The 27,795-nt window shown below is 43.9% G+C and overlaps 1 protein-coding gene across 18 annotated transcripts in view; it reads left to right on the top strand.

Annotated features, from left to right (window-relative positions):
- Positions 1-27,795, top strand: part of TBC1D1 (TBC1 domain family member 1) — a 225,689-nt gene that overhangs the window by 162,637 nt on the left and 35,257 nt on the right. For all 18 annotated transcript variants that reach the window (XR_015165491.1, XR_015165489.1, XR_015165490.1 and 15 more), the window contains 2 exons: positions 14,957-15,142; positions 23,118-23,279. Coding sequence is in view for 14 of the 18 variants with exons in the window: in XM_086406158.1 (XP_086262284.1) it covers positions 14,957-15,142; positions 23,118-23,279 (348 nt within the window). In the remaining 4 variants the exon portion in view is untranslated. The remainder of the gene's footprint in view (positions 1-14,956; positions 15,143-23,117; positions 23,280-27,795) is intronic.

Below are 27,795 nucleotides of genomic sequence, written 5' to 3'. Positions count from 1 at the left end.
ATCAGGATAAAATGATCCTTTCTACTCCAAGCTTTCTAAGTATTATTTAAGTACAAATTAAGTAACAGTAAATCTGTCCATCAATATTATAAAAGTCTCTGTGACAGAAACTGTCTTAACTCTTGATTCTTTCACATAACTTTAGTACTTTCTTGCCTTGAGTGTATTTTCTCCAATCTTATATTGAAAATTTGTGTTTGTCTCATGTCTTGAGGCTGTGGAGTTGTCCTGTTTTTCTTCATCATCTTACAAGCGTTCAAGTGATTTTAATTGAAAGATGGGTTCATCCACAGTCTTATGGGGACTTAGAAGCACGTGTTTGTTGAGTGTGTGCCGGGTGGTGTCTTGCAGCTTGTTGGGGTGGAAGAAACTTCCAAATCTGCTTCCTGTGGCAGGATAAGATGTAGCCTAGGTGATGGTCTACTTCTAAGTCCAGCTCAGGACCTGGCTTATAATAGACACCATATGACAGCCCAGGACAGTCTCCACGATCATGGCATAGATGGCAGGTTCAAGTAGATCCCTTGTTCTGATCTCTGGGTCTTCCCTTCTCCTTACAAATTTGGATTTTGCCAATCCACCAAGACTCAAAATACCTGTCTGTTCCTTTAGGTCATAATAAAACCTTGTTATCTGTGCTTTCAGAACTTTTCCTTTCTTTCCTTTTTATTTTTTTTTTTTTGCCGCTGATCTCTTTTTTAAGGAAATTTTAAAGAGGTCGTATAAAACATTAAATCAGACCTGCTATGCTGAAACGGAGTGGAGGGGTATTGTAGAACCACATGTACTCCTGCTATGAACTGGATGTTTATGTCTCCCCTAAATTCGTATGTTGAAGCCCTCATACCCTGTGTGTTGGTATTTGGAGGTGGGGCCTCCTCAGAGAGGTAACTAGGTTTAGATGAGGTTCCAGATGTTCAGACTGGGCAAGTATAGTGGAAGAAGATGAAATGAGGTCTACAGTTAACAAAGAAATTTCAAGTATAGAAGGAAACACTTCATAAATGACTTTGGAAGGGAGAGAAAGTCATCATCAGGGAGTTTGGCTTCAAAGGAGCCTGTGTCTGCGTTGCCAGCCAACTTGAAGACTGATGAACGTGTCCTGATGAGGAGCCAGATGCAGATCACTTACGGAAAGAACACCATCGCCTGTGACCTATATTAAAGAAGTCCCTGGGCACCTTTGACAGCCTGGCATTCATCCTGAAACCCCCAGTGAATTCAAAAGTATAGTCAATGATATTGGGACCAACAGACCAAAAGCTGGAAGGTGTTTCTGCAGCTTAGGATCCCCCAGCTGAAGAAGGATGTGATTTGCAAGACATGTATGTCTTCGCTGGAGTCTCGTCCCCCGTGTCATTGGTGCTGGCAGTGGCTCTGTCGCTGTGTGGCAAGTCGTCATGTGTAGTGTCTGCTGTGGTCACAGCTTCGTGTCTGTTTTCTCTGCACAAGTGTCTAAAGCCTGCTGGGTGGCCTCCAGGAGGGGTTGGAGGGAGGGGTGTGCTTCCTGGGTTGAACTTCACTGTTTGTAGCTAACTGATCTTAGTAAACCTAGAGATACATGGGATTTTGTTTGTTTTTAAGCTGAACTTTTGAAAAGCACGAGTAATTTATGTTGAGTGCTAAAGAATCTGCCTACCAGTACAGGAGACTTGGGTTCGATCCCTGGGTCAGGAAGATCCTCTGGAGGAGGAAGTGGCAGCCCAGTCCAGTATTCTTGTCCAAATCCCATGGACAGAGGAAGCTGGCGGATGACAGTCCATGGGGGTCACAAAAGAGTTGGACAGTCACAGAAGAGTCAGACACAACTTAGTGACTAAACAAAAGGTAGAGCCTCCAAGTTGGGATTAGTGCTTTCCTTTCTTATAAGTGAAAAAAAAGGGAGAGACCAGAGTTCTGTCTCTGTGATATGAAGGGTACAGCAGGGAGGAGGCAGACCCGGAGGAAGGCATTCCTCAAGCACCTGGCATTCCCAGCCTCCAGAACTGGGAGAAATGAGCATTTGTTGTCTCTGCAACCCATTGTTGGCACTTTTTTGCAGTACCCTCAGCTAAGACCACTCTGCTCCCCATGCCTCTCCTGGCACCCCCACGTGGACCTTGCATGCGGAGCGTCCTGGGGTACAGTTTGGGAACCAGCACTCCATATGCAGCCCATCTACTCTCACCAGGCCGTGGCCTGATCCCCCTGACACCCTGTGTTGTGGTGAGGGGGGATTTGCAGCGAGGATGGTGGTTTCCTCTCTAGGCTTCTTTTCACCTGCCCAGGAAGACAGAGGTGCAGAAAGGCCCCTCGCCCTCAGGTGGGGTGGCTGGGGCTGGCCTGCTGGGAGGAGGCACTGGAAGACACGTGGTAAACAAAGGAGCTGCTTTTGTGCAGATGATTAAAAAACAGGAGAGAAATCATGAGCTTATCTGTTGTATAGTTTTCTGTTTGTGTCAGATGACTCATTGGTCTGTGTTTCTGACTATTTATGTTCGTATTTGGGAGTTTTCTGCAAGAAAATGTATTATCACTAATTGTGTGGGTAGTTGATCTGGGTTAGCAGGGAGGGACCACTTTCTAATGCATTTCCTAAGAAATGGTATTAATTATAAACAATTGCCTTTGACAAAGATAAAAACAAGGTTGGTCTTGGTGTTTGCAAAACAAGCTGTGTTACATTAAAAATTTTTATTTAATAATCAGTCATCCATAATGGATGGAGTCATTGCTGAATTAATTTGAAATAATTTATTTGAAAAGTACCCCTATTCCCAAGTGTTTTATGAAACCACCAATTAAGGTAAACCTATAACCTAAAGTAAGTGTTCCAGTCATCAGAAACCCAGGTTGCTGGGTCCCACCCCCCCAGTTTGTGATCCAATAGGTCTAAGGTGGGACCGAGAATCTGCAGTTCTAACAAGTCAACAAGTGAGGTGATACTGATGCTGCTGGTCTGCAGACCTCACTGTGAGAACTACTCCTGTGGACTGAACCCATAGCCTGGGTTCTGCTGACAGTGACCCCACATGCTGGTGTGGGCAGTGGGATCAGGGAGACATCTCCTCCTGGACACCCACAGTGAGGTCCAAGCAGTGTGGGCTTGACCAGCAGCTCTCATCTTGGAGGGTCAACCATGTGAGTGGTGAATGTTGGGTGGTCCTGCTGGTGCTGCTGCTGCTGCTGCTAAATTGCTTCAGTCATGTCCAACTCTGTGCGATCCCATAGATGGCAGCCCACCAGGCTCCCCTGTCCCTGGGATTCTCCAGGCAAGAACACTGGAGTGGGTTGCCAGAAAGTGAAAAGTGAAAGTGAAGTCGCTCAGTCGTGCCCGACTCTTAGTGACCCCATGGACTGTAGTCTACCAGGCTCCTCCATCCATGGGATTTTCCAGGCAAGAGTACTAGAGTGGGTTGCCATTGCCTTCTCCTGGGTGGTCCTATCCCTTTTTAAAAATCCATGTGGACAAGCTCTTAAGGGCTCAGGTAGCAGCTGGGGCAAATCCCCACGTGGTAAATGTTCACGGGCTAGTTGTTTTCTCACCTCTGCTCTGGAGCTTCGGTCAGGATGGCAGTCCTACTTATTTAGCACAGGAGATCCTTCACTGTTTGACCAGACTCATTTCTTACAATCTGTATGCCCTCCTTCTAGACCCCAACTCGCACTAACTTTCCCAGAGTGACATGGAACTGCTCAAAACTCCCCAGGAATTCATCGCGATGTGTCGTTTTAATTTCTTCCCTTTGCAGGGAGTGGCATTCCTGGTCACCCTGCAGGACTTAGTGCCTGGCCATCCCCTCCACCACTGCCCTTGCCCCACCCCAATGGAAGGGGCAGCCTAGGGGCACCTCTCCTAGAGTGGGTCTTCCATCACAGCCCTGTGCGCCTTGGCCACCCCTGTGGGCTCTTGTCCTGCCACTTGACATACTGACCTGTCATGGTGGCCTCCTCAGCTGTCTCCTTGGGGACAGCAGTTGGTTCATTTCATTGTTGTTCTCAGAATGAACTAAATGCATGATTGGTCCCTGGATGATTAACACTGCAATTTGTAATGTTCATATTTTATATAAAAAGTTTCATCTACATAAATGTCAGATGTCTCCATTTAGATAGCTACATGTAAAGTTTATATAAAGTTTTAAAAATAGTTTTTCTTAAAATTGAAAATAAAACTGCTGAAAAGAGCTGAGCCCCAGTCACCTGGGCCTGGAACTGTGCGCTGCCTGGAGCTCTCGGTGTTCCTTCCTCCTCCTCTGCCTGTTCTCCCTTGTCCCCTCCACCTAGACCGTCCTTCCTGACTTCTCTCCCTCCTGCTTCACATTTCCCAAGATGCTGCAGGCTGCTGTGACCTCCTACTCCTGTGAGCTGCTCTTGCATGACTGTCAGCCGCCCCCCCCACCGCCCCCCCGCCCCCACCCCCGGCATACCATTCTCAGAATCTTAGCAGCTCTGCTGACGTTTGCTGAGGGAGCATAAAGGACCTGGGAGGCTTGGGAGTGACCGGAGGAGTCTTCTCAGGGGGCATGACCTCAGCTGAGCTCTGGAGGAGGAGGAAGGGAGTCAGCCACACAAAGAAAGGCCAGAAAGGCCATGCAGCCGTCCTGAGAGTGGCCAGGCCTCTCCAGTGCTTGCTCCTCTCATGACCATGGGTTCCGGACACAGCCCTGGAGACCTGGGACCATGCTGTTATTTTCTTCATAGAGTATGTGTCTCTCTTCCCCAGTATCCTTCAGTCAGCCAGTCGTCTTTTTTATCCCCAGCCCCAGTCTGATTGTGGAAAAGTCTAAACAACACAAAGATTTTCCCAGCTTTAGATTAAAATGATAAAATAATGATCACAGTGATGTGCAGTTCAGCATGTACCCCTGGCCCAGTACTGCTGTCAGTGCTCTCAAGGGATTGTCACATATTCCCTGCCTTAGAGCTGTCGGAGGCAGATGCTGTTGTACGCTGTGGACGAGGAAGCTGAGGCCTGGAGCGGTCAAGGGACTGCTTTCTGGGTTGGTCAGGGGCAGCACACGTGTAATCAGGGCCTTGTTTCCCTCTCTGTTCATTCCTTTCACCCCAAGGCACTGGGATGAGCCAGCCCAGCTCCACCAGCATGTCAGCTTTGTGTCTCAGACCTTTGTCACCGAGGCCTATCGGGCGGCTGGGAGGGTGAGATATATGGGTACTCATGAAGCATGCTGCCTGGCGCAGAGTAAGTGCTGGGGGTGAATTGTTGGAGCCTCACTTTCCCCATTGGAAAAGGAGGGGACTTGAGCTAAGTCATCCTCTAGTGTCCCTTTCAGCCCCACATTCCTGTGCTCCTGCAAGTGCTGAGGATTCCCTCAGGGCAGGGCAGGGAAGGCAGGTGAGCAGGAGCGTCCCCTGGGGGGCAGGCCTGGTCCGGACGCACCCCCCCACCAACACACCCCCCACAAAGGCCTTTGGTGGTGGTGTGCTTTTCCACCTTACTGTGTCTCATAAAACTGCAGGAACCACAATTTGAAATTCAAGGTTATGTAAATGGTAACAGGAGAGATGAAACTATGACGAAGATGAACATTTCATATTCCCACTGAGACTGAGTATTTGTTCCTCTTCATAGTTTTGTTGGGGCTTCCCTGATAGCTCAGTTGGTAAAGAATCCGCCTGCAATGCAGGAGACCCCGAGTTGATTCCTGGGTTGGGAAGATCTGCTGGAGAAGGGATAGGCTACCCACTCCAGTATTCTTGGGCTTCCCTTGTGGCTCAGTTGGTAAAGAATCCGCCTGCAATGCGGGAAACCTGGGTTTGATCCCTGGGTTTTGTTGTCTTTAATCAAGAAATGGGAGTCCTGACGACCTTCGATCCCTCCAAAAAGCATATTATCATCTCCCTTGCAGATGCAAAAATAAATGCCATTCTTTGAAAGGATAATTTATCCAGGGCGCTAAATAAAAATTCACATGTTTGCAGCATTTTTTTGGTTCTTTTCAAGCTTCTGTAGGCCTTGACTTTCCCAGGCACTTCCTCCCGCTACGGGGGCAGTGCTTCACCCTGAGCTCTCACAGCTCAGCCCCAGAGGGAGGCCCCCCAGGCTCCCCAGGAGTGCCTGCGTGCACCTTCCCTCCCTCAGTCATCTTCTGCCTCTGCCCGGCTCTCCTCCCTGGACTTGCATCACCCTGTGCCTTCTTGCTTCTCCATGAGCTGTCGTCACAGCCCCTCACCAGACTGAGTCCAAAAGTCATCTTCACAGACCCTTGGAAACTCAACCCCACATGCCTACTTTGGGAAGTCACAGGGACAGAGATATGTAGGGCTCTTGCATTTGTTTCCAGTTTCTGCATTTCTTGGCTGCTTAAAAAAAATTGTGTGTTTGCCTCCCTGTTCCATCCCTCACTCCACTGCACCCCATCTCAGGCAGAGGTAGGCTCCCTGTTCTGTCTTTAGAGCTTACTCCCTTCCCCACCCCAGCACTTCTCCACATTGTTTCATAATAGCCCTTCATTTGTCAGAGCTGCTAAGCTCTGCATACCCTGATGGCTGGGGTATCCTTCCAGGGCTGAAGAATGCATAAATGACATAAATTTTCTTTTAAGAAATTGTAAGAGCCCCAATCCTTCCATCATTCCCACTAATTAATACATAAATAAACCAGTCAGGCTGTCGATAACCTGGGCACGACCATTCTTCTGTTTGTATGTGCACCGTCTGGTCATTAGCAGAATGGCTCAGTGCATAATGCTCACCTGCATTTCTTGTTGTTCTGCTCTTATAGGAAATGGCTCTTATTATTTCCACCCATCTGAATATTACTTGTCCTTAAAGCACAACCACCAGTTCCAGCAACCTGATGTTATTAAGAACGACAGCTGATATTTTATCGAATGCTTCCTTTGTGCCAGGCTTCCCCGTCCCCACACTTGCATATTCAGGAGGTGTTAGTCTCTGAGTCGTGTCCGACTCTTTGCAACCCCATGGACTGTAGTCCGCCAGGCTCCTCTGTCCATGGAATTCTGCAGCCAAGAATACTGGAGTGGGTTGTCATTTCCTTCTCCAGGGGTTCTTCCCTGACCCACAGAGCAAACCCAGGTCTCTTGCATTGCAGTCAGATTCTTTACCATCTGAGCCACCGGGGAAGCATCTACATTGAATGCTCATGCTAATCCTCTGAGAGGCACTCTGGTGCAAATTTTGCATTTGAGGGTGCAAGTGTCAAGTGTTCAGACCACCTGTTTGAGGTTAAGTAGCTAGGTTAGTGGTGGAGCTGGGATTTGACCCCAGACATCTGGCTCCAGGGCCCAAGGCCTTGACTTGATGCACAGGAGAAATTCATTTTCTTTGCTAAACTTCTTGTACCCTTTGTATTTCTTAGCAGTCGTGTACTTCTCTCAGTCATCCTTGACATTTGAGGGACTGTATCATAGGGCTTCTGGATTTCTAGTAGCAGGTGTCAAAAACTTAAAAATACTGGTTTTTAAAAAATGAATGTTTCTTAAAAATGCTTTTTTCTTGTACTCAAGTTGCTTCAGTCATGTCTGACTCTTTGCAACCCCATGGGCCGGAGCCCGCCAAGCTCCTCTGTCACTGGGATTCTCCAGGCAAGAATACTGGAGTGGGTTGCCATGCCTTTCTCCAGGGCACGTACTTTCTAGGATAGAATACTGGAGTGGATTGCCATGCCTTCCTCCCGGGCATCTTCCCAACTCAGGGATCAAACTGCATCTCCTGCATTGCAGGCAAATTCTTTACCACTGAGCCACCTCATATAATGCAACTGTAGAAAAATAGCAAGTTTGTTTTTATTTTAATTATTTTCCATAAAGCATCCAAAGAAGTCAGGGTAGGGTGCAGAGAGATGAATTCATTTGTTGGTGACTTTCCTGTGTGTGTCTGCTGTTTTCCCAGGCATGGAGTACAGCAGGGACCGCCGATATCTCTGCTCCCCTGACATCTGTGTTCTGTTGTGGGAGGGGTGAGGTTTGCGCTTTGTAAACAGTTTGACAGCATTCATTCAAGGACCGCCTGTTTCTTTCTTAAATCTACACATTCCTTTTGTTTTTTCTAAGAAATTTTCTTCAGCTTTTGGTACAACAGATGTTGCAGGTGTTAATCCCTGTTGTTGTTAACTTTTCTCCAAAGATTAAATGTTCAGTTTTAATTCTTGTTTCCAAGGTCTGTGGGACATAGTTAAAACAGAGGTTTGAGAGTAACTGGAATTTTAAACATTTTCTTTCTCTTTTGGCATGGGAAATCAGGATTTTTCAAAAGGGATGGAGATAGTTATATAATGCTCTATCGTGGGATAAGAATTAAAAGCAGAATATTGGTGAGTACTGTCTCTTAGAAGGTCTGTCTCTTCATTTTCTTCTGGCAGCTCCTCTTTCTTACAGGGGTACTTAACGCATCATTTAATGTCATGTCTTTAAAAGGAGGAGAATTGCAGTTCAAACTTGAAATCAGTGTCTTGTTAAACTGCAAGAAAGGAGCCCTCCTTGTATTCCGGACTTCACAGAGCCGGAGGCTGGACAGGTGTGAGGCCAGGCACACACGTTCCTTTTCCTCCATAACGTTCTTCCCCACACGTGTGTGTGCAGAGAGGATGTGGCAGCACAGAGCAGCTGAAGAACAAATTGGCATCAACAGTATTGACACACCGGCATAGATCATGTTTATGACTCTACTGAGAAGGTTATGCCAGTGATTTAGGTAGAGGCAGCTGTCTCTTAGGGGCCCTGAATTATGGCTGATTTAACAATTCTTAGAACCCATTGAAGGCTATTGTTGTTGAGCGTCTACATAATTTAAGCCCTCGCCATCCTGTCCTTATAGGAGATGTCAGAATAGTACAAGCCAGCCCCAGACTGACCTGTTCCTGCAGCCCTGTGGCTGTGTGGCTTTGCAGGCTTTAGGAAGACGTCTGTCGGTGCCTGTGGTTTCCGCAGTTAGGTTGATCAGAGGTGAATGCCATTTCTCACATTTTGCCCTGAGGGGCTGGAACCCAGAAGGTGTGCCTGTTTGCAGAGGTTTACAGAGAGGGACTGACCAAGCTGGCCTGGGGGTGGGGCGGCCAGCTCTGCCTCTCTGCACTAAGCCACCCTCTTCCACCTGAGCCTCTGGGTGGCTGCCCCTCAGCAAGAACATAAGTCGAGGACAGAAGCAAGGTCCCCACATTGTACTGGAGAATATTAGAAACATCAAAGCCTCTCTCAGACCACCAAGCACATCATATCCTGGGTACATATAAAGGACTCAGCAAATTCTGGTGTCAACAGCTTAGGAACTATGCAAGTTAACTCATGCATATGTTTATTATTAGAGCAAGGTCCTAATAATAAAAGCAAGCCAGCAGTTGTCCAACATTTTCATGTTGTTATCCTCACTCTGCCACTCCAGTCAACCCCTGCATACATGGGTGTACTCCTCACACAGCTGCGCCCCAGACACGCATGCACACACCTGAGTGATCACCAAATATAGCCTTGTCCCAGATCTGGATCTTTTTCCATTGATGAGATTAGCCAGGTCCCATTTATAATAAACAAAGGTTTGACTATCCCCTTTTTGTAAATTACTAGTAGCTAGGTTACTGTTAATATGAACAAAAGATAGTATATTTTTAAAAACTGTTAGAGATTAGAACACCAGTAATTGTTATCACATAAAATAAACTTGGTGAAGGGGGTATTTTACCCCTTCCCAGGGTTTACGAGCGACTAAGTGATGGGTATTTTATTCTGATTCAGGTTCTCACTGGAGGTGATTTTGTCCTCCCTTGTCCCCAGTGGGCATTTAGTGTTGTCTGGGTGTTTTTGATTGTTAGTGCTGGCATGAGTGGATATTACTATCCTCTAGTAAGTACTGCCCAGGGATGCTTGTAAACATTCTGTAATGCACAGAACAGTCCTCCGTGACAAAGAATTAGCCCGAAGTATCAGTGGTCCTGCCGGTGAGACACCCTGCTGTAAATCGTTAGGTTTATTTGCTGAACTGTATAGCGGATTAGCCTTTATTTAGTTAGATCACACTAGTGCTCATAATCCATTGTGTTCTGCACTGGGCCTTGGTACCCTGACCAGGATTGGGATGAGCTCCAACCACGTGTGAAAGCCTGAGTTCAGGCAGCTGGTGGCAACACTTAGACTATGTTCTATGGGCCATAGAACGGCCAAAGAAAAGGAAGAACTGACATGATAATAAGTACCTAGGGTCACGGGAGGGGGTGAACAGTAAAAATGTGGTGTGGAGCCCAGTTTTCCAAGTGTGTTTTGAGACCACCGGTGGTGGCATCCCCTGGGAGCTTGATGGAAATGCAGACTCTCAGGCTCCCCTCAGACTGACTGAGTCGAAATCTGCATTTCTGCAGGATACCCATGTGTGTCTGAAAGTTAGGCACTGGGTAAGCATTTTTTACTTGGAGGAAAATATATCTCCATTCATACTGTGGCTCTGACTCTTACCAGAGGTGTGACCTTGGCCACGTTATAAAACCTCACTGAACCTTAGTTATTTTGCCTGTAGAAAGGGGATACCATCAGCTACCTCTTGAAGTGGTCGTGACAATCAAACAGGCTTATCTGTGCCAAGGACTCATCACATGGTAAAAGCTCAACGAACTGAGCTGTGATTAATAAAAAGAAAAAGAAGGCTAAAGTAGAGAACCCTTTTGTTGTTCAGTTGCTCAGTTGTGTCTGACTCTCTGCGACCCCATGGACTGCAGGACACCAGGCTTCCCTGTCCTTGACCATCTCCCAGAGTTTGCTCAAGCTCATGTCCATTGAGTCAGTAATGTCATTCAACCAGCTTGTCTTCTGTCATCCCCTTCTCCTCCTGCCTTCAATCTTTCCTAGCATGAGGGTCTTTTCTAGTGAGTGGCTCTTTGCATCCGGTGGCTCTTTGCATCAGGTGGCCAAAGCTTATCAGAGCTTAAGCATCAGTCCTTCCAATGAATATTCAGGACTGATTGCCTTTAGGATTGACTGGTTTGATCTCCTTGCCGTCCATGGTACTTTTCAAGAGTTTTCTCCAAAACCACAGTTCAAAAGCATCAGTTCTTTGGTGCTCAACTTTCTTTATAGTCCAACTCTCATATCCATACACGAGTACTGGAAAAACCATAGCTTTGACTAGATGGACCTTTGTCGGCAAAGTAATGCCTCTGCTTTTTACAGAGAACCCTAGGGAGGCAATTTATGTCTTAACCTCACAGTCATCATCACCAGACAGTGCTTGGACTCTGCAAATCTGATTTCTTTGAATAGGAAAATAGCGGAACCTGGAGTGTCATAAGCTTCTGTAGACTGTGGTTCCTGTCGGCAGCCTAGTTGGCAGAGAGTAGGTGGGTCTGGGGACCGAATAGCCAGAATTCCTAGACACGTTCCATCAGCCCAGCTTGAGGCACACTGCCCTGTTCATTCTCCCACAATTTGAAAGTTAACATAGTAGGAATCTTTAGGACACTGAAAAGGAGAAAGGCTGTGGCAGACAGGAAGGATGCGGTTTGAGGAAGGAGACCACGAGAGTTGAGTCCTCATCTTACTGGTAGAGTTTAAGGATGGGACTTCAGGTTCAGTACACTGAATGCTCAGGTGACAGGGCGGTCCCTGGTTTTTTTCTATATACACGTAAAGGTTGTCTGAAATTCGGCCCTACCCACCCCTCCTGCGCCTGCCGCATCACCCCTGACAGCTCACAAGAATTACTTTTTGGAAACAAGAATCTTTTATGAACCAGAGGAAGGGTAAATACTTCCAGTATGAGATACAGCAGAACTTGAATCATAACTGCAGGGTCCAGCAGAGTGTCAGCAGCCAAGATGGTGAAAGAAGAGAACAAAGAACAGAAAAAGAGAAGGGCTCAAGTGGAAGATTTCGTGCTGCAGAATAAGATTAATAATACTGACTAAAGTTCCTTTTGAAAAGGAGATTAATTTAGACTGTATTATGTTCAGTCATGAGTGCCCCTCTTAAGTATACAGGTTGTGAGAGGAGAGTTGTCTTCTAAGTGTTTTGCAAGAGAACATTTTTTCAACCTTTGATTTAAATCAGAACAGGTTTGCAGTATTTTCTTTAATTTTCAGTTATAAAAATGTTTATTATTATAAACTTTAGAAAACTTTCAGGAAATACAAAGATGAATGGCAATCACACCAAACCTAGAACCTGCCAATCTCTTACTCAGCTATTATTTATCAAGCACCTGTTGGTTGCCAGGGACTGCATGGTGCTGGACAGACCCTCATGGACAAGAAGGCAAAGTTCTAACCTTCTCTGAGCTTACAGTTGAGGGACTAAATTTTGATGTGTTTCCTGCTAGTATTTTTTGTGTGCCCTTAATATGTGGTAGCCAACAATAGGAGGTAGCATTCCCTATATTCCTGTGTGTTGGACCCTGTTTTAGGTGGTTTGTATGTATGTGTTGACTCAGTCCCTGTAACACCATTATGAGGGAGGGGCTATTATTCCCACTTGAAAGATTGGGAAATGGAGGCTCAAAGAGGTTAAGAAACTTGCTAAAGATCACAAAATCTACACATGCAGGGTGTTGATTAAAACCATTAAAAGCCAGGCATCCTGACTCCAGAGCCTGACCTATTAATCACTGAAATGTCTGCCTCTCATAATATTTACAAAATTGAGACCATACAATATAGATAGTTTTGATTCCTGCTTTTAAATTGACCATTACACTGAGCATCCTGTAACGTTCCTAAATGGTCTATTATTTCTTACCTCCAAAAAAGTACAATTTTAGTTCATTTGTTTAATAGGCTCACAACGAAATAAGTGTAAATAAAAATGTGATAAGTACTCTTAATGGCTTATTATTATTTTTTCAATCCAACATTTTTAAGAGGAGTTAAGGTGAACAACTTACATTAGGAAATTAAGCATTTTGTGGCTTATGCATGATTTCACAGCAGGAAAACAAACCCAGCTTTAGATAAAAGGCAATGGTGATGACCGTTCTGTAAATTAGACATAACATGGAATAGTGTTAGAGCCATTGGATGGAAGAGAGTGTGTTGTCTGGTGGGTGGTTGTGAGGCTCAGGTTGCCTGCACAGGCTTTTCACTGCATGTGTTAAGAATGCACTGAGTCAGATGAGGTCCGCTTGTAGGGGAACTTAATGCAGCTCTTCATCACTACTTTCATGGTGAGCCACTGGGATGTTCTCTGTGTGTCTATAAGGTATTGATTACAGTAACACTGCACCAGCAACATCATGTCTGCAGTTGGGAAAGGTACAAATTCTTGATCTGTAAAGAGATTTCAGCTAAGAAATAGAAATTTGAAAATTGATGTCATAAGAGACATTTGAATTGTAAAAGTGGTAATCACTCAGTCATTTCTGACTGTTTGCAACCCCATGAACTGTAGCCCTCCAGGCTCCTCTGCCCATGGGATTTTCCAGGCAAGAATACTGGAGTGGGTTGCCATTCCTGTTTCCAGAGGATCTTCCCGACCCAGGGGTCGAGCCTGGGTCTTCTTCATTGCAGGCAGATTCTTTACCAACTGAGCCACCAGGGAAGCCCCTTGTAGGGGTATCTATAGAAAGCATGAACTTACTGTTTCACCCTGGACAAATTACCTGGCTTCTCTGAGCCATAGCTTTCTCTTCAGGCTGATACTTGCCTTCTGGAGTTGGCATCAGGATGAAAGAAGTCTGTCCATATGAAACACCTGACATGGTGCCCAGTGCTTGGTAGAGGAACTATTAATGGTCATTGTTACTATTGGCAATTAAAGATGAAAAGTTTTAATCTTCTTTTAAAGCACCTAGCCTTATAATACAGTGGTCAGGAATGTGCATGAAAGCCAGACTGCTTGGGTTCCACCCCTGGCTCTAACTGCTTCCTAGCTGTGTGGCCTTGGGCAAGGCACGCAACTGCCTGAGCTGCCATTTGTTTCTCTTTAGAACTGAACAGTTACCATACCTGCGTCTTAGGGTGGTTGAGAGGTAAATGAATTACATACATAAAACCTGCAGAACAATTTGGATCAGAGTGAACACTATATGAAAGTTTGCTGTGGTTATCAATCACATAGTCATTAATTCAGAAAAAGATAAAATATTATACCTTACAAAGTAGGTGTCTTTGAAGATTTCCCCAGCTGCTGTGACTTCTTACTATTTGATGTAGCAGTATAACTTGTTAGATGTTTGTGGCTCAGGTGTAGTTTTTCAATTCATAGTAAAACTTGAATTTTAAATTTAGTAATGTCATTGTTAATATCTGAATGAGCAGAATTTTCTGATTAGGGACTATGTTTAAATATAATTTTTTATTGAAAAATGGCCATTCTGGATGTGGTATATGTATACAATGGAATACCTCTCAGTCATAAAAAAGGATGAATTTTTGTCATTTGCTGCAACAAGGGATGGGCTTGGAGGGTATTATGCTAAGTGAAATAAATCAGAGAAAGATGAAAACTGTATGATTTCCTTTGTGTGTATAATCCAAAAAATACAATAAACTAATAAATATAATAAAAAAAGACTCACAGAGAACAAACTTAGTGGTTCAGGGGGAGGTGGGATGAAGGGGAGGAGGATAAGGGGTCCAAACTAATATGTATAAAATAAACTACAAGAATATATTGTACCACACAGGGAATATAGCCAGTACTTTGTATGAACTATAAATGGAGTATAACCTCTAAAAACTGTGAATCACTATATTATATACCTGTAACGTGTACGTGCTCAGTTGTGTCCGACTCTGCAGTCCCGTGAACTGTAGCCTGCCAAACTTCTCTGTCCTTGGGATTTCCCAGGCAAAAATACTGGAGTGGGTTGCCATGCTGTGATCCCAGGGGATCTCCTCGACCCAGGGATCGAAGCTGCGTCTCTTGCACTGGCAGGCGGATTCTTTACCACTGTACCACCTGGGAAGCCAACGTATAATACTGTACAGCAACTGTACTTCACTTAAAAAAAATAAATAAAAAGGAAGAAAAGGAAAAAATAAAACTGACCATCCTGAAATGTCCTTTTGCCTCCTCAGATTACTCAGAGTTGGGAGAGCTTCCCCCACGATCTCCACTAGAACCAGTTTGTGAAGATGGACCCTTTGGCCCGGTCCCAGAGGAAAAGAAAAGAACATCTCGTGAACTTCGGGAGCTGTGGCAAAAGGCCATTCTACAACAGATATTGCTGCTCAGGATGGAGAAGGAAAATCAAAAACTGCAAGGTTGGTTTTCTTTTTTTAACACTAAACTGGCCTGATGGTGGTTTAATTGGTCCTGACTCTAAAGTGAGACACATCAGACATAGAGGTGTTATTAAAAAAAAAGCAAGGTACTCCAACATACATAAATGTACGTATTAAATGCCTGTTTTACTTTTTTAAAGTAAAGTTAATACCTTTTACTTTCGGGAGATTTAATGATAATTGCACCCATTGTATTAAGTTGAATCTTCTGAGAGGCATCCTTCAAATGTCAGCTTTAACTCTCTGAAAAGTGTCTTTTGTTTTCTCTCTCTTTGTCCCTGCTTTGTCTTCTGCTGTAGTCTTTGCCTGGGTATTAGGTGTGAACAGATCCTACATAAATCATTACAGTTCATAACCTCACTCTGTACTTTTTTAGTGATTTGCAGGTAACCTGAAAAACAGAGATCTAGACTTCAGGTTAGCTGAGTTCTACCTGTATTGATATTCAGGTTTTATATAGACTAACTCACTTAATCCTGGTGACAACTCCAGAAGTTAGGTAGTAGCCTGAAGAGAAAACTGAGGCTCAGAACAGCTCTAGGGTTATGTTAGTGCCAAATTGAGACATGAAGTCTGAAGTTTAGATTTTGTTCATTTCCTGATTCCAATAGTCATTTGAATCAATAAGTATTATTTTCAAAGTAGCTGAGAAGCTATGTTTTATGTACCCTGGTAGTATAATGGAAAGAACATGGGTCTTGGAGTACAGAGAGCTCCCTGAATGTAAAATAAGGAGGATTTTGGTTGAGAAATCTGAACATACTCTTTAAAAGAGAGGGTTGTACATGCTGACCCTGTCCAGAGCAGTTTGGGAATTACTTCCTGTTTCACTGAACTTGCTCCTTGACTGCAGATCTTCATCTTTTATTGTAACGTTTTTATAGAACTCAAAGTTAAGACAGCAAATCTGATGAATAAGGTTCATTGTCCAAATGAGTATATCATCTTTGACCAAAAGCAAGGAGTCAAATACAAAGTAATAAGACCTTTTGATAAGAATAGTTGAATGGTTGGAATGGTCTATTCATGGGTGCCATGGCCTCTCCAGTACCCAGTATTGAAGCTGAGAAAGACAGCTCGTCCCATGAGGCTACTGTGGAAAGAGATTCCATGGTGAGGGGATTTTATAGCAGTGAATGCTAAGTTTTCTCCCAACTCTGTTTTTCTATCATTTTGTTGCATGTTCTTGAAAGTAATTCTAAAAGCAGATGTCTAAAAGAGATTTGATAGTGATGGCATCACTGAGTGTTCCATCAACTAAATGACAGCTTTGGAGCAGAGCACTTAGAGTCATTGGATGTTGGTTGGGACTTTTGTTAAAAAGCTGAAAGGCAATTATATTCATCACGTAGCCCATAAACCTTTACGCGTATCCTATCCAGTCTTCTTGCAGATGGCAGCTGCAGGAACTCAGAACGTAGTTATAAAATGTAAAGGATACTGGCTGGCTTCTTGGGAATGTGGGGAGGAATCATGACTGTGGTTGATGATACAGGATCAGATTGCCACAGAGGCAGAGTTTTTGTGAAGCTGTGCAAATGATGACCAGGCCAGCTAGAATGGGTGGGGAAGGGTTCCCTGAGGTACTGGGAACACCTTGCCAGGTGTTGCATTGAGTTCAGTAGCCCTTGCCGGCATCCTCATTTGCTGCTTCCTTATTTCATCCAGCAGAGTTCTATCCTGTGTGGTCTCATATTGTTACTGTTTGAGTCTATTTCTTTCCTTAGCTCTATGGAGTCCAACATACTTTAGTGGTGAAAGCATAATAAACTTCCTAAATATCATTTAGGAAGCGTTGTGTCAGTGTGTACAGTACCTGTATTGCTGAGGAAAATAATCACCAATAAGAGCCTGATCATGAATCATCTAAAAACATTTAGTAGGTTTTCTTGGGGTTACAGGGGTGCAGAACATTATTATTAAATGCAAAAGCAAGATTTGACAAAAACCAGCCAGAAGTTCACTGGAGAGAATCATTCTATTCTATTTTTTTTTTTTTTTTGCAGCTGGGAGAGACTCTTGCAGTTGATTAAGGGTTCAGGCTGAATTGCATGCTCTTTGGGAAAGAAATTAGAGGAACATATACAAGGAGTTTTTTCCCATGGTTAAGGCTTTTTATTGGCTTTGGAATGCATGGATCAAATATTTATTACTATTCTTGGAGCGTTACATCCAAGAAAGAATCAAACCCTGTTGTCTGAACCTACTTCACTTACTTGTTGACCATTGGAGGCTGAATTGTGCTTTCCTCAAAGTTAAACAGCTGATTTTCAGTGGTGTTGGGACTGAAATGCAAGGCCTCTATCATGGGCCCACAGTCCTCTGCAGCACCCTTTGCAAGGCCATTTCCCCCAGTTATGCATGATGGAGCAGCCTGATGCTGGACAGTAGGGCGACTCACCACAACTGTGGGTTTTGGTCAGCACTATATTGCTTTTGGAATGACCCATATACTTAATGTTGCAGATACTTGTTGTTCAGTTGCTAAGTCCTTTCTGACACTTTGTGAGCCCATGAGCTGCAGCACGCCAGGCTTCCCTGTCCTTTACTATCTCCCTGAGTTTGCACAAACTCATGTCCTTTGAGTCAGTGATGCCATCCAACCATCCCATCCTCTGTCATCCCTGTCTCCTTCTGCCCTCAGTCCTTCCCAGCATCAGGGTCTTTTCCACTGAGTCAGCTCTTCACATCAGATGGCCAAAGTATTGGAGCTTCAGCTTCAGCGTAAGTCCTTCCAGTGATTATTCAGGGTTGCTTTCCATTAGGATTGACTGGTTTGATCTCCTTGCAGTCCAAGGGACTCTCAAGAGTCTTCTCCAACACCACAGTTTGAAAACATCAATCCTTCAGTGCTCAGCTTTCTTTATGGTCCAACTCTTACATCCATACATGACTGCTGGAAAAACCATAGCTTTGACTGTATGGACCTTTGTCAGCAAAGTGATGTCTTTGCTTTTTTATACACTGTCTAGGTTTGTTACAGCTATTCCTCCAAGGGGCAAGAGTCTTTTAATTTTGTGGCTGCAGTCACTGTCTGCATTGATTTTGGAGCCCAAGAAAATGAAATCTAACTCCACATTTTCCCCATCTATTTGCCATGAAGTGATAGGACTGGATACCATGTTCTTAGTTTTTTGAATGTTGAGTTTTAAGCCAACTTTTTCGTTATCCTCTTTCACCTTTATCAAGACGTTCTTTAGTTCTTCTTCACTTTCTGCTTTTGAAGTGGTATTATCTGCATGTCTGAAGTTATTGATATTTCTCCCTGCAATCTTGATTCCAGCTTGTGCTTCATCCAATCCAGCATTTCTCATGATGTACTCTTCATGGAAGTTAAATTGGCAGGGTAACAGTATACAGCCTTGACATACTCCTTTCCCAATTTGGAACCAGTCTGTTGTTCCATGTCCAGTGCTAACTGTTGCTTCTTGTTCTGCTTACAGGTTTCTCAGGAGGCAGGTAATGTGGTCTCATATTCCAATCTCATTGAGAATATTCCACAGTTTGTTCTTTTGTCCTTTCCACTGTGTGATCCACACAGTCAAAGGTTTTAGCATAGTCAGTGAAGTAGAAGAAGATGTTTTTTGGAATTCCCTTGCTTTCTCTATGATCCAGCAGATGTTGGCAATTTGATCTCTTGTTTCTCTGTCTTTTCTAAATCCAGCTTGCACATCTGGAAGTTCTCACTTCACATACTGTTGAAGCCTAGCTTGAAGGATTTTGAACATCCTCTTGCTAGCGTGTGAAATGAGTGCAATTGTACAGTAGTTTGAACATTCTTTGGCATTGCCTTTCTTTGGGATTGGGAAGAAAACTGACCTTTTCCAGTCCTGTGGCCACTGTTGAGTTTTCCAAATTTGCTGGCATAATGAGTTCAGCACTTTAACAGCACCATCCTTTAGGATTTGAAGTAACTCAGCTGGAATTCCATCACCTCCACTAGCTTTAGCTTTGTTTGTAGTAATGCTTCCTAATGCCCAGGTGACTTCACTCCAGGATGTCTGACTCTGCACATCATCATGGTTATCTGCATAATGGTAACACAATGAAGTTTGAGTTTTAATTGAATTATAATTGAAGATATTTTTTTAAAGTTTTTTTTTTCCTGGTTAAACAAATACTACGTTTGTTATAAAAGAATTAGATAGTGTAGTTTTTCTAAAATCTCTACAAGTTTGGGTGTCATTTACTCAGCCTCCCAGCCCCTTAGCCTTCCTTCCCTTCCTAAGCTTTCAAGAGATGGCAGCAGTCAGAGGAGTATCTTATCTGTGAAGTTCAGTTCAGTTCAGTTCAGTTGCTCAGTCATGTCCGACTCTTTGTGACCCCATGGACTGCAGCACACCAGGCTTCCCTGTCCATTATCAACTCCTGGAGCTTACTCAAATTCATGTCCATTGAGTCGGTGATGCCATCCAACCATCTCATCCTCTGTCATGCCCTTCTTCTCCCACCTTCAATCTTTCCCAGCATCAGGGTCTTTTCAGATGAGTCAGTTCTTCACATCAGGTGGCCAAAGTACTGGAGTTTCAGCTTCAGCATCAGTCCTTCCAATGAATAGTCAGGACTGATTTCCTTTAGAATGGACTGGTTGGATCTCCTTGCAGTCCAAGGGACTCTCAAGAGTCTTCTCCAACACCACAGTTCAAAAGCATCAATTCTTCAGCGCTCAGGTTTCTTTGTAGTCCAACTCTCACATCCATACATGACTACTGGAAAAACCATAGGTTTGATTAGATGGACCTTTGTTAGCAAAGTAATGTTTCTGCTTTTTAATATGCTGTCTAAAATGGTCATAACTTTTCTTCCAAGGATCAAGTATCTTTTAATTTCATGGCTGCAGTCACCATCTGCATTGATTTTGGAGCCCTCCAAAATAAAGTCTCTCACTGTTTCCATTGTTTCCCCATCTATTTGCCATGAAGTGATGGGACCAGATGCCGTGATCTTAGTTTTCTGAATGTTGGTGAAGACCAGGGAAGCCTGGCATTGCTGTAGTCCATGCAGTCGCAAAGAGTCAGACACAACCGAGAGACTGAACAACTAAGTGTATTTCATCTCACTTAATCTTTACAGGAGCAACTCAACGAAATAGCGGTAATTCCTATTTAAAAAATAATTCAGGGTGCAAAAATCCTGTGCCCAGCACATCCTACTCTGCTGCCCTGGACAAAGTAAGGAACCTGCTCAACCTCGGTCTTCTCCAGGATTAAGATTTGGGCTAGGGAGTGTGTGTTTATGGGGTCAGGGGAGAGCAGACTTATTCGAGGTGCACACTGACTTTCAGTGTTTCTGAGACTAAGAAGAACTCTTTGCCAATAAACTAAAGAACTGAGATGAAATGGACAAACTTATTGAAAGATGCAATTTATCAAAATTGAAATTAAAAAAAAAAAGTCTGAATGGCCCTATATCTGTTAAAGAGATAAAATTTGTGTTAAAAATCTTTCACACAAAGAAAACTCTAGGTCCAAACAGCTCCACTGGATTCTATCAAATATTTAAGGCTCCTAATTGATACATCCCTAGAAAACAATGTGTCATTCATCACAGCAAGTTCTGCAGTGTGTTGGAGAACAGTAGAGAAAGTCGGGGGGCTTAGGCCCACTATGCTTTCTGCTTGGGCCTTGGGTGTTGAGCCCAGTCTGCTGATTCAAAAAAAAAAACCCCTGCCTCAGATTCATGTTGATGTATGGCAGAAACTAACATAAAATTGTAAAGCAATTATCTGTCAATTAATAAATAAAAATGTTGTTTTAAATATTATTGAAGAAACATTAAAAAAAACCTACCTCAGAGTGTTGTTAACATTAAATGTTACTAAATGTAAAGTACTGAAGACATACAGTATTTGTTTATTATTGTCATAAAGAAGACAAGTTTAGCAGCTCTGTAGAAGCCTGTATACTGGCCCCTGCTTAGCTATGTCTCCTACCTGCTTTCCCAATAAACTCCCAGTCCAGATGGGGGATGTGCTGTGGAATGGGTGGGGGACTGACAGCATTGCCCCTGTGGTCTGAATAGGAATTCGTGGTTTGGTGGGAGTAAGGCTGTCAGCTTTAGTCCTTCTTAGAATGCTCAGTTACGTTTCTTTTCTTCTATTGATCCCCCACCTCCAGTTTGGTGATTCAGGTAGAATTCTTCCTAATGGACCTGTAAGCTGAAAAAGGTAGGAAGTAGTAACTGTCTTCATATATTTGAGAAGATGCCATGTGAAAAAGGTAGATTTATTCTGTTCAGCCCCAGGCAGCAGAAACATGAGCAAGGGTAGACGTTATCAATACTTAAAGGAGGTTTGGCTCCAAGTAAGAAAGAACTGGCTTCAGCAATATGTGAACCGTGAACTTCCAGATGTTCAAGCTGGTTTTAGAAAAGGCAGAAGAACCAGAGATCAAATTGCCAACATCCGCTGGATCATCAAAAAAGCAAGAGAGTTCCAGAAAAATATCTATTTCTGCTTTATTGACTATGCCAAAGCCTTTGACTGTGTGGATCACAATAAACTTTGGAAAATTCTGAAAGAGATGGGAATACCAGCCCACCTGACCTGCCTCTTGAGAAACCAATATGCTGGTCAGGAAACAACGGTTAAAACTGGACATGGAACGACAGACTAGTTCCAAATAGGAAAAGGAGTACGGCAAGGCTGTATATTGTCACCCTGCTTATTTAACTTGTATACAGAGTGCATCATGAGAAACGCTGGGCTGGAAGAAGCACAAGCTGGAATCAAGATTGTCGGGAGAAATATCAATAAGCTCAGATATGCAGATGACACCACCCTTATGGCAGAAAGTGAAGAGGAACTAAAAAGCCTCTTGATGAAAGTGAAAGAGGAGAGTGAAAAAGTTGGCTTAAAGCTTAACATTCAGAAAACGAAGATCATGGCATCTGGTCCCATCACTTCATGGGAAATAGATGGGGAAACAGTGGAAACAGTGTCAGACTTTATTTTTCTGGGCTCCAAAATCACTGCAGATGGTGACTGCAGCCATGAAATTAAAAGATGCTTACTCCTTGGAAGGAAGGTTATGACCAACCTAGATAGCATATTCAAAAGCAGAGACATTACTTTGCCAACAAAGATCTGTCTAGTCAAGGCTATGGTTTTTCCACTGGTCATGTATGGGTGTGAGAGTTGGACTGTGAAGAAAGCTGAGCGCCAAAGAATTGATGCTTTTGAACTGTGGTGTTGGAGAAGACTCTTGAGAGTCCCTTGGACTGCAAGGAGATCCAACCAGTCCATTCTGAAGGAGATCAGCCCTGGGTGTTCTTTGGAAGGAATGATGCTAAAGCTGAAGCTCCAGTACTTTGGCCACCTCATACAAAGTGTTGACTCATTGGATAAGACTCTGATGCTGGGAGGGATTGGGGGCAGGAGGAGAAGGGGACGACAGAGGATGAGATGGCTGGATGGCATCACTGACTCAATGGACATGAGTCTGAGTGAACTCCGGGAGTTGGTGATGGACAGGGAGGCCTGGTGTGCTGCAATTCATGGGGTCACAAAGAGTCGGACACGACTGAACGACTGAACTGAACTGAAGAAGGAACTATCCTCTGAGAGCCTCTCCTAGTTTAGGTGAAGTTTTGTTGAGATCTAATCCTGCCAGACACTAGGAATTCTAACACACAGTTCTTGCCTTTGACATGTTTATAGTTAATAGGGTAGCTATGGAGATGGATAGGATTGGATAAGTGTAGTATATTTTAGCAGTAGAGCCAACAAAATCCATCGGGGATGAAGGAATAAGAGGAATCAGGGATGCCTCCTGGGTATATAGCTTTTTCCTTGATAAGAAAGCTGGGGTGGGGGTAGGAGCGGACCAGTCTTCACCTTGGACCTGTTAAGCTGGCTGCAGGCGTCTCAGTGGTGGTGATAAGCAGGCAGCCTTGCTGTGAGACAGGAGACACGTAGCTATAACTCACTAACATGCTCTTAAATTGTCTGTTCTAGCCTCTGAGAATGATTTGCTGAACAAGCGCCTAAAGCTTGATTATGAAGAAATCACTCCCTGTCTTAAAGAAGTGACTACAGTGTGGGAAAAGATACTTAGCACTCCAGGAAGATCAAAAATTAAGTTTGACATGGAAAAAATGCACTCGGCTGTTGGCCAAGGTAAGCCTAACTGGGAATCAGTCCAGTTGGCCTCACCCCTCATTGATGACTGGGGAGAAGTATGGAATAAAAAAAATTTTTTAGGTTCAATTTCAGTGGCCATCTCTCTCCTATTTATCATATCTTTACCTGATCTATTTCCAGATGTCTTCATCACAATTTCTCTTAAATTACCATTTGTCTACTTTACGATTTCTCTTAAATTAATTAAGGAAACAGGAAGAAGAAAAAGGTACACCTAAGGGCATAGTTGCCTACAAGCTGTATAGTGATGTGATGATACAGAGTTAAATAGTAAACTGACAACAAGTTGTGTACCTTCTGTCTGGGTGCTCTCCGCAGGTCACAGTGTCCAGCCCAGACTTCAGGCAGGTAGACTTGGGTTGGGATTGTGCTTCTACCAGTTACTTTGCAGAGTGATCTTAGGCAAATGGCTTAACCTCTCTGAGCCTCACTTTACACGTGTGAGATGTGGGTGACGACAGTGGCTGTTGTGAGGAGCCACTGCAGGTGTGTGTTCTGCTGAAAGGCTGTGGAGTGTGGGGAGCCTGTGTTTTCCATGTGATCTGACTGGGTGCTGGTCTGGACAGTTGCTTATCCAAGGTAAGTGCAGAACTTGAGACTCGGCATCTAGAAACTTCCCCCATGATTTGACAGTGATCCTAGTGGAAAAAAGTGGTCTTGTATATTTTGTCAGTCTTATTTTTTTCCCATTGCTAATTCACTGTATTTTATCAAAGTATCAGTCTGTAAGGATTGGAACATTTAAAAAGAAAAAACTGGTCCTTCATTGGAACATTTCAAAAGAAAAAACTGGAGGTAGTTTGACTTCCATTTTAGAGCTTAGAATCAATAGATTCTTCTTCAATGATTGTTAGTATTCAAGTAACACAGAACTATGTATTTTAAAATGTGTGTTAATATCTGTGGGCAAGATGGGGAGTTTCCTGAGTCTAACCTAGTTCTAGTGCTCCTGAAGTCTTGGCAGTCTGGGCGTGAATAACCAGGTGGTTAGAATAAGGGTGGTAAATTTTATCTTCCGGCTGCGTCAGCAATTCAGTAAACCAAGTTGCACGTGCATTATTTATCTCTGCGAGTAAATGGAGCAAAGCAGCTTTTCTACTATGGTCTCTCTATTAGGTATTATCTAACCTTTATCTGAGTTTTGATAGCTTAAGTTTTAGTAATAATATATGAGTTACCACTAGTTATAACTTTCCCCTTTATATGGTTAAGGAGACTTGGACCTAGAGATGTTGAGTTATGGGCCCAGGACCACAGAGTAGGTTGCATCCCAGGCTGCTAGAGTTCTCTCCACCATTGATGCTACCCAAGGTTGAACTAGGCCTTGGCCGTGCTGTCGTGGGTGCTGAGGACTCGGGTCCTGTATCGGCCACAGTGGCCTGTGGCAGTTGTCCTAATCTTTCTGGCCTCTGGCTTCCAGAATGAGAGGTGTGGACCCCACAGAGGATCTCACAGCTTTCTTCTAGGTCTTATATTCTTTGTGCAGCAATGGTTGCTGGAGGCTTACCATTGCACCAGCTAGCCCCAGATTGCCATTTTGAAAAAAGAAACCAGAGAAAAGAATGAGTCCAGTCTTTCCCTTTGCACTGTTGACTAGATGAAAGTCTTCAGGTGGCTTTACTTTTGCGTAGGTAAATTGCACGGTTCTGTGACAGCAGTCCAAATGTTTGAGCCTCTTAGGAGCCTGGCACCTGGACATATAGTGGTTTTCATCATGCATTTACAAGAGGAACCAAATAGAAGTACTCTAGGTACTTGGTCAGGAAGAGCCCCTGGAGAAGGGCATGGCAACCCACTCCAGTATTCTTGCCTGGAAAATTCCATGGACAGAGGAACCGGGTGTGCTACAGTCCATGGGGTTGCAAAGAGTCAGACACGACTGAACTCAGCACAGTATCCAGAACCTACATGATGAAGCTGACGATAGAGGATTGGACAGTTTATACTGAGGTGAGCTGCCACATCACTTTCTGTGCCAGGAATATTGTATCACTAATTGTAAAAGGATTATTACTATTCCTTTTACTAATTGTAAAAGGAAGTTGTTATTTGTCAGTTGTTCAGCTGGTTTCAACATATGAGATCTAACACCTCTAAACAGATAACCACAGTCCATCTCCTAACTCAGAGTTATTATAAAAAGAGATCAAATCAGAACTTCACCTTGAATCTTTGAGGTAGAGGCCAAGTCACTTACAAACCCTTGAAATAAAAACATGCCTTGTGTGGGTAACAAGGCCTTTCTTCTTGATGATCTAAAGACCCCTAAGTGGCAGAAGTAGAGAGATTTATAAATGTCCCAAGTTAAAGTTGGATCAGGATGGTGGGATTTTAGGGTGTCAACTTGGTATGAGGAAGAATTATAGGGAATTTTAAATAATTCAAAGTTTACTTTGGGTTTAAATGATTTCTCCAAAGGTGGCAAGGTAGAGTTTTAGAACCTGGGCCACAGTTTTCTAGGAGTGGCATTGCAGAGAGGCCAAGAGGCTTCCTGAGCAGCTGGCGATGTGAGATAGGTGCAGTCCCTGCTTACTTTTGCCCCAGCACTGCCACGTGTAGAAACCCATTCTAGAAATTAATCAGTAAACATATATGGCAGTGGGAAGAGTGTTGACTGTGGCATCATTTAATGACCGAAAAACCCAACCACATGGCCACACCCACATCATATTCCTTGAAAATAGCACAGTAGATTTGTATTAACTGATGTAAAAGATGTCTGAGGTCAGTTGAGTGAGAAAGGACAGCATGGCCTCATGTGCTGCTCTGTGTCTCCGTCACTGTACGTGGCGTGTTTGCAGACACCCGAGTTACAGCGAGGATGGCCATGTATCCGGGTTGCCCAGCATGCTCTTGCTTTTCCACCTGTCCAAGTACAGTAATTGATAGCCTTCCTCCCCTTCACTGTCAGAAGCTTCCTGCTTTGGGTGGTGAATTGCGTGTTACCTCTAGTAAGGGGTGGTTTTTCACTTTCTTCTTTATATCTCTTTATTTTCAGAAGATTGTCCCCCCCCCATATAAGTAATGAGCAGTAAAGGCAGTAAAACTGTAAAAGTATTTAATACGGAGGGAGGGAGGCCTCCTGCCTGTAGGCCTGGTCCACTGCCGGGGTTCTCTCTGGGGTCAGGAGTGGAGGCAAAACCGAGCCTCCTCGGTTTTGGGGCAGGGTGTTGAAGATCATTCTTACCAAAAACATTGGCACCAGTTTGCATGACCCTTCGTTTCTAAATCATACAATGTGAGCTTTCCCTTAAACTCCAGAGTCTGTGGCACTGTCAGTGACAGCCAATGCTTGTTTCCTCCCCCAAATAAAAGTTTGATAAGATAATGGGAATGATTTAGTACTAAGGGGAAATTGGTCCTCTCATAACTTGGCATATTTCCCAGTTTGACAGGAATATTTTGTTGAAAGCCCCACTATTAATCATTTAACATGCTGACTCTTTTTTCAGCCTACATTTACTTCTAATATGGTCTGAAATATGAGGTTTGTATGTGTCTATACTCACCTCTCCCCTTGAGAAACATCTGAGCAGGAATAGTAGGGAGAAAAGAAATAGAATAATATAAAAAGCCAGGTAACAGAATGCATTAGTTTTCTGTTGCCGCCATAACACTTGATAACAAAATTCGTGGCTAAAACAACAGAAAGTCTTCTCTCATGTTGGAAGCCAGATGTCTGAAGCCGCGTGGGCAGGCCGTGCCCGGACTCTTCAGGCTCCTGGTGGCCGTCAGCACTGCTCGTCTGTGGCCACAACGCTTGTCTCTGCCTCCATGGATGTGGCACCTCCTCCTCTTGTCTTCTAAAGATATTGTCATTGGATATAGGGACCACCTGGGTAATGATCACCCAGGATGATCTCATTTCAAGGTCTTTGCCTAACTTAATTATATCTGCAAAGACCCTTTTCCCGAATAAGGTAACACTCAGAGCTTCTGGTGATCAGGATGTGGACATACCTTTTTGGAGTTCACCATTCAACCTGCTTCACAGGGTCATCCAGTTAACTCTTGAGATAAACATTCAGAGGGTAGGATGTGGTCACAAGTGTGGTCATGTTTTTCTTCCACTGTGTAAAACCAAATCACTGACTATAAAGTCTTTCCAGGAGATGGCTGAGCAGTGCTTTCTAAAGAGTTCCTGTGGGTCTGTTATAAATGAAATTGACTCTCTGGTTCAGATCCACAAATGATGATTTTATTATTAATTGCCAGGTAGGAACATAAAATATTCTCCCCATTATCCTTGTGAGTAGCAGCTTGTCCAGCAGTGAGGACTTCAAGAGAAAATGGCGGTTACTGTCCCTGGGCTGCCACCAACCCACTGGGGCATCTCTGCTCAGCAGGGGGCCTCTCTTTCCTCCTCCTCACCATGTGGGATATCATCGCGTTCCCCACAGCAGGTTGTGGGGATGACGTGAAGTGTGTGGACCAGCGACAGCACCTGGTCACCTCCTGGGGAGGATTAACTGCTGCTCTTGCCTGGAGTAGC

This window comes from Bos grunniens, chromosome 6 (genome assembly GCF_055505025.1).
Source record: "Bos grunniens cultivar Pamir isolate PY7600 chromosome 6, Bosgru_T2T1.0, whole genome shotgun sequence".
Lineage (NCBI taxonomy): Eukaryota > Metazoa > Chordata > Mammalia > Artiodactyla > Bovidae > Bos > Bos grunniens.
Note: the sequence above shows the minus strand (reverse complement) of the source record. Positions and strands in the feature narration are given on the sequence as shown.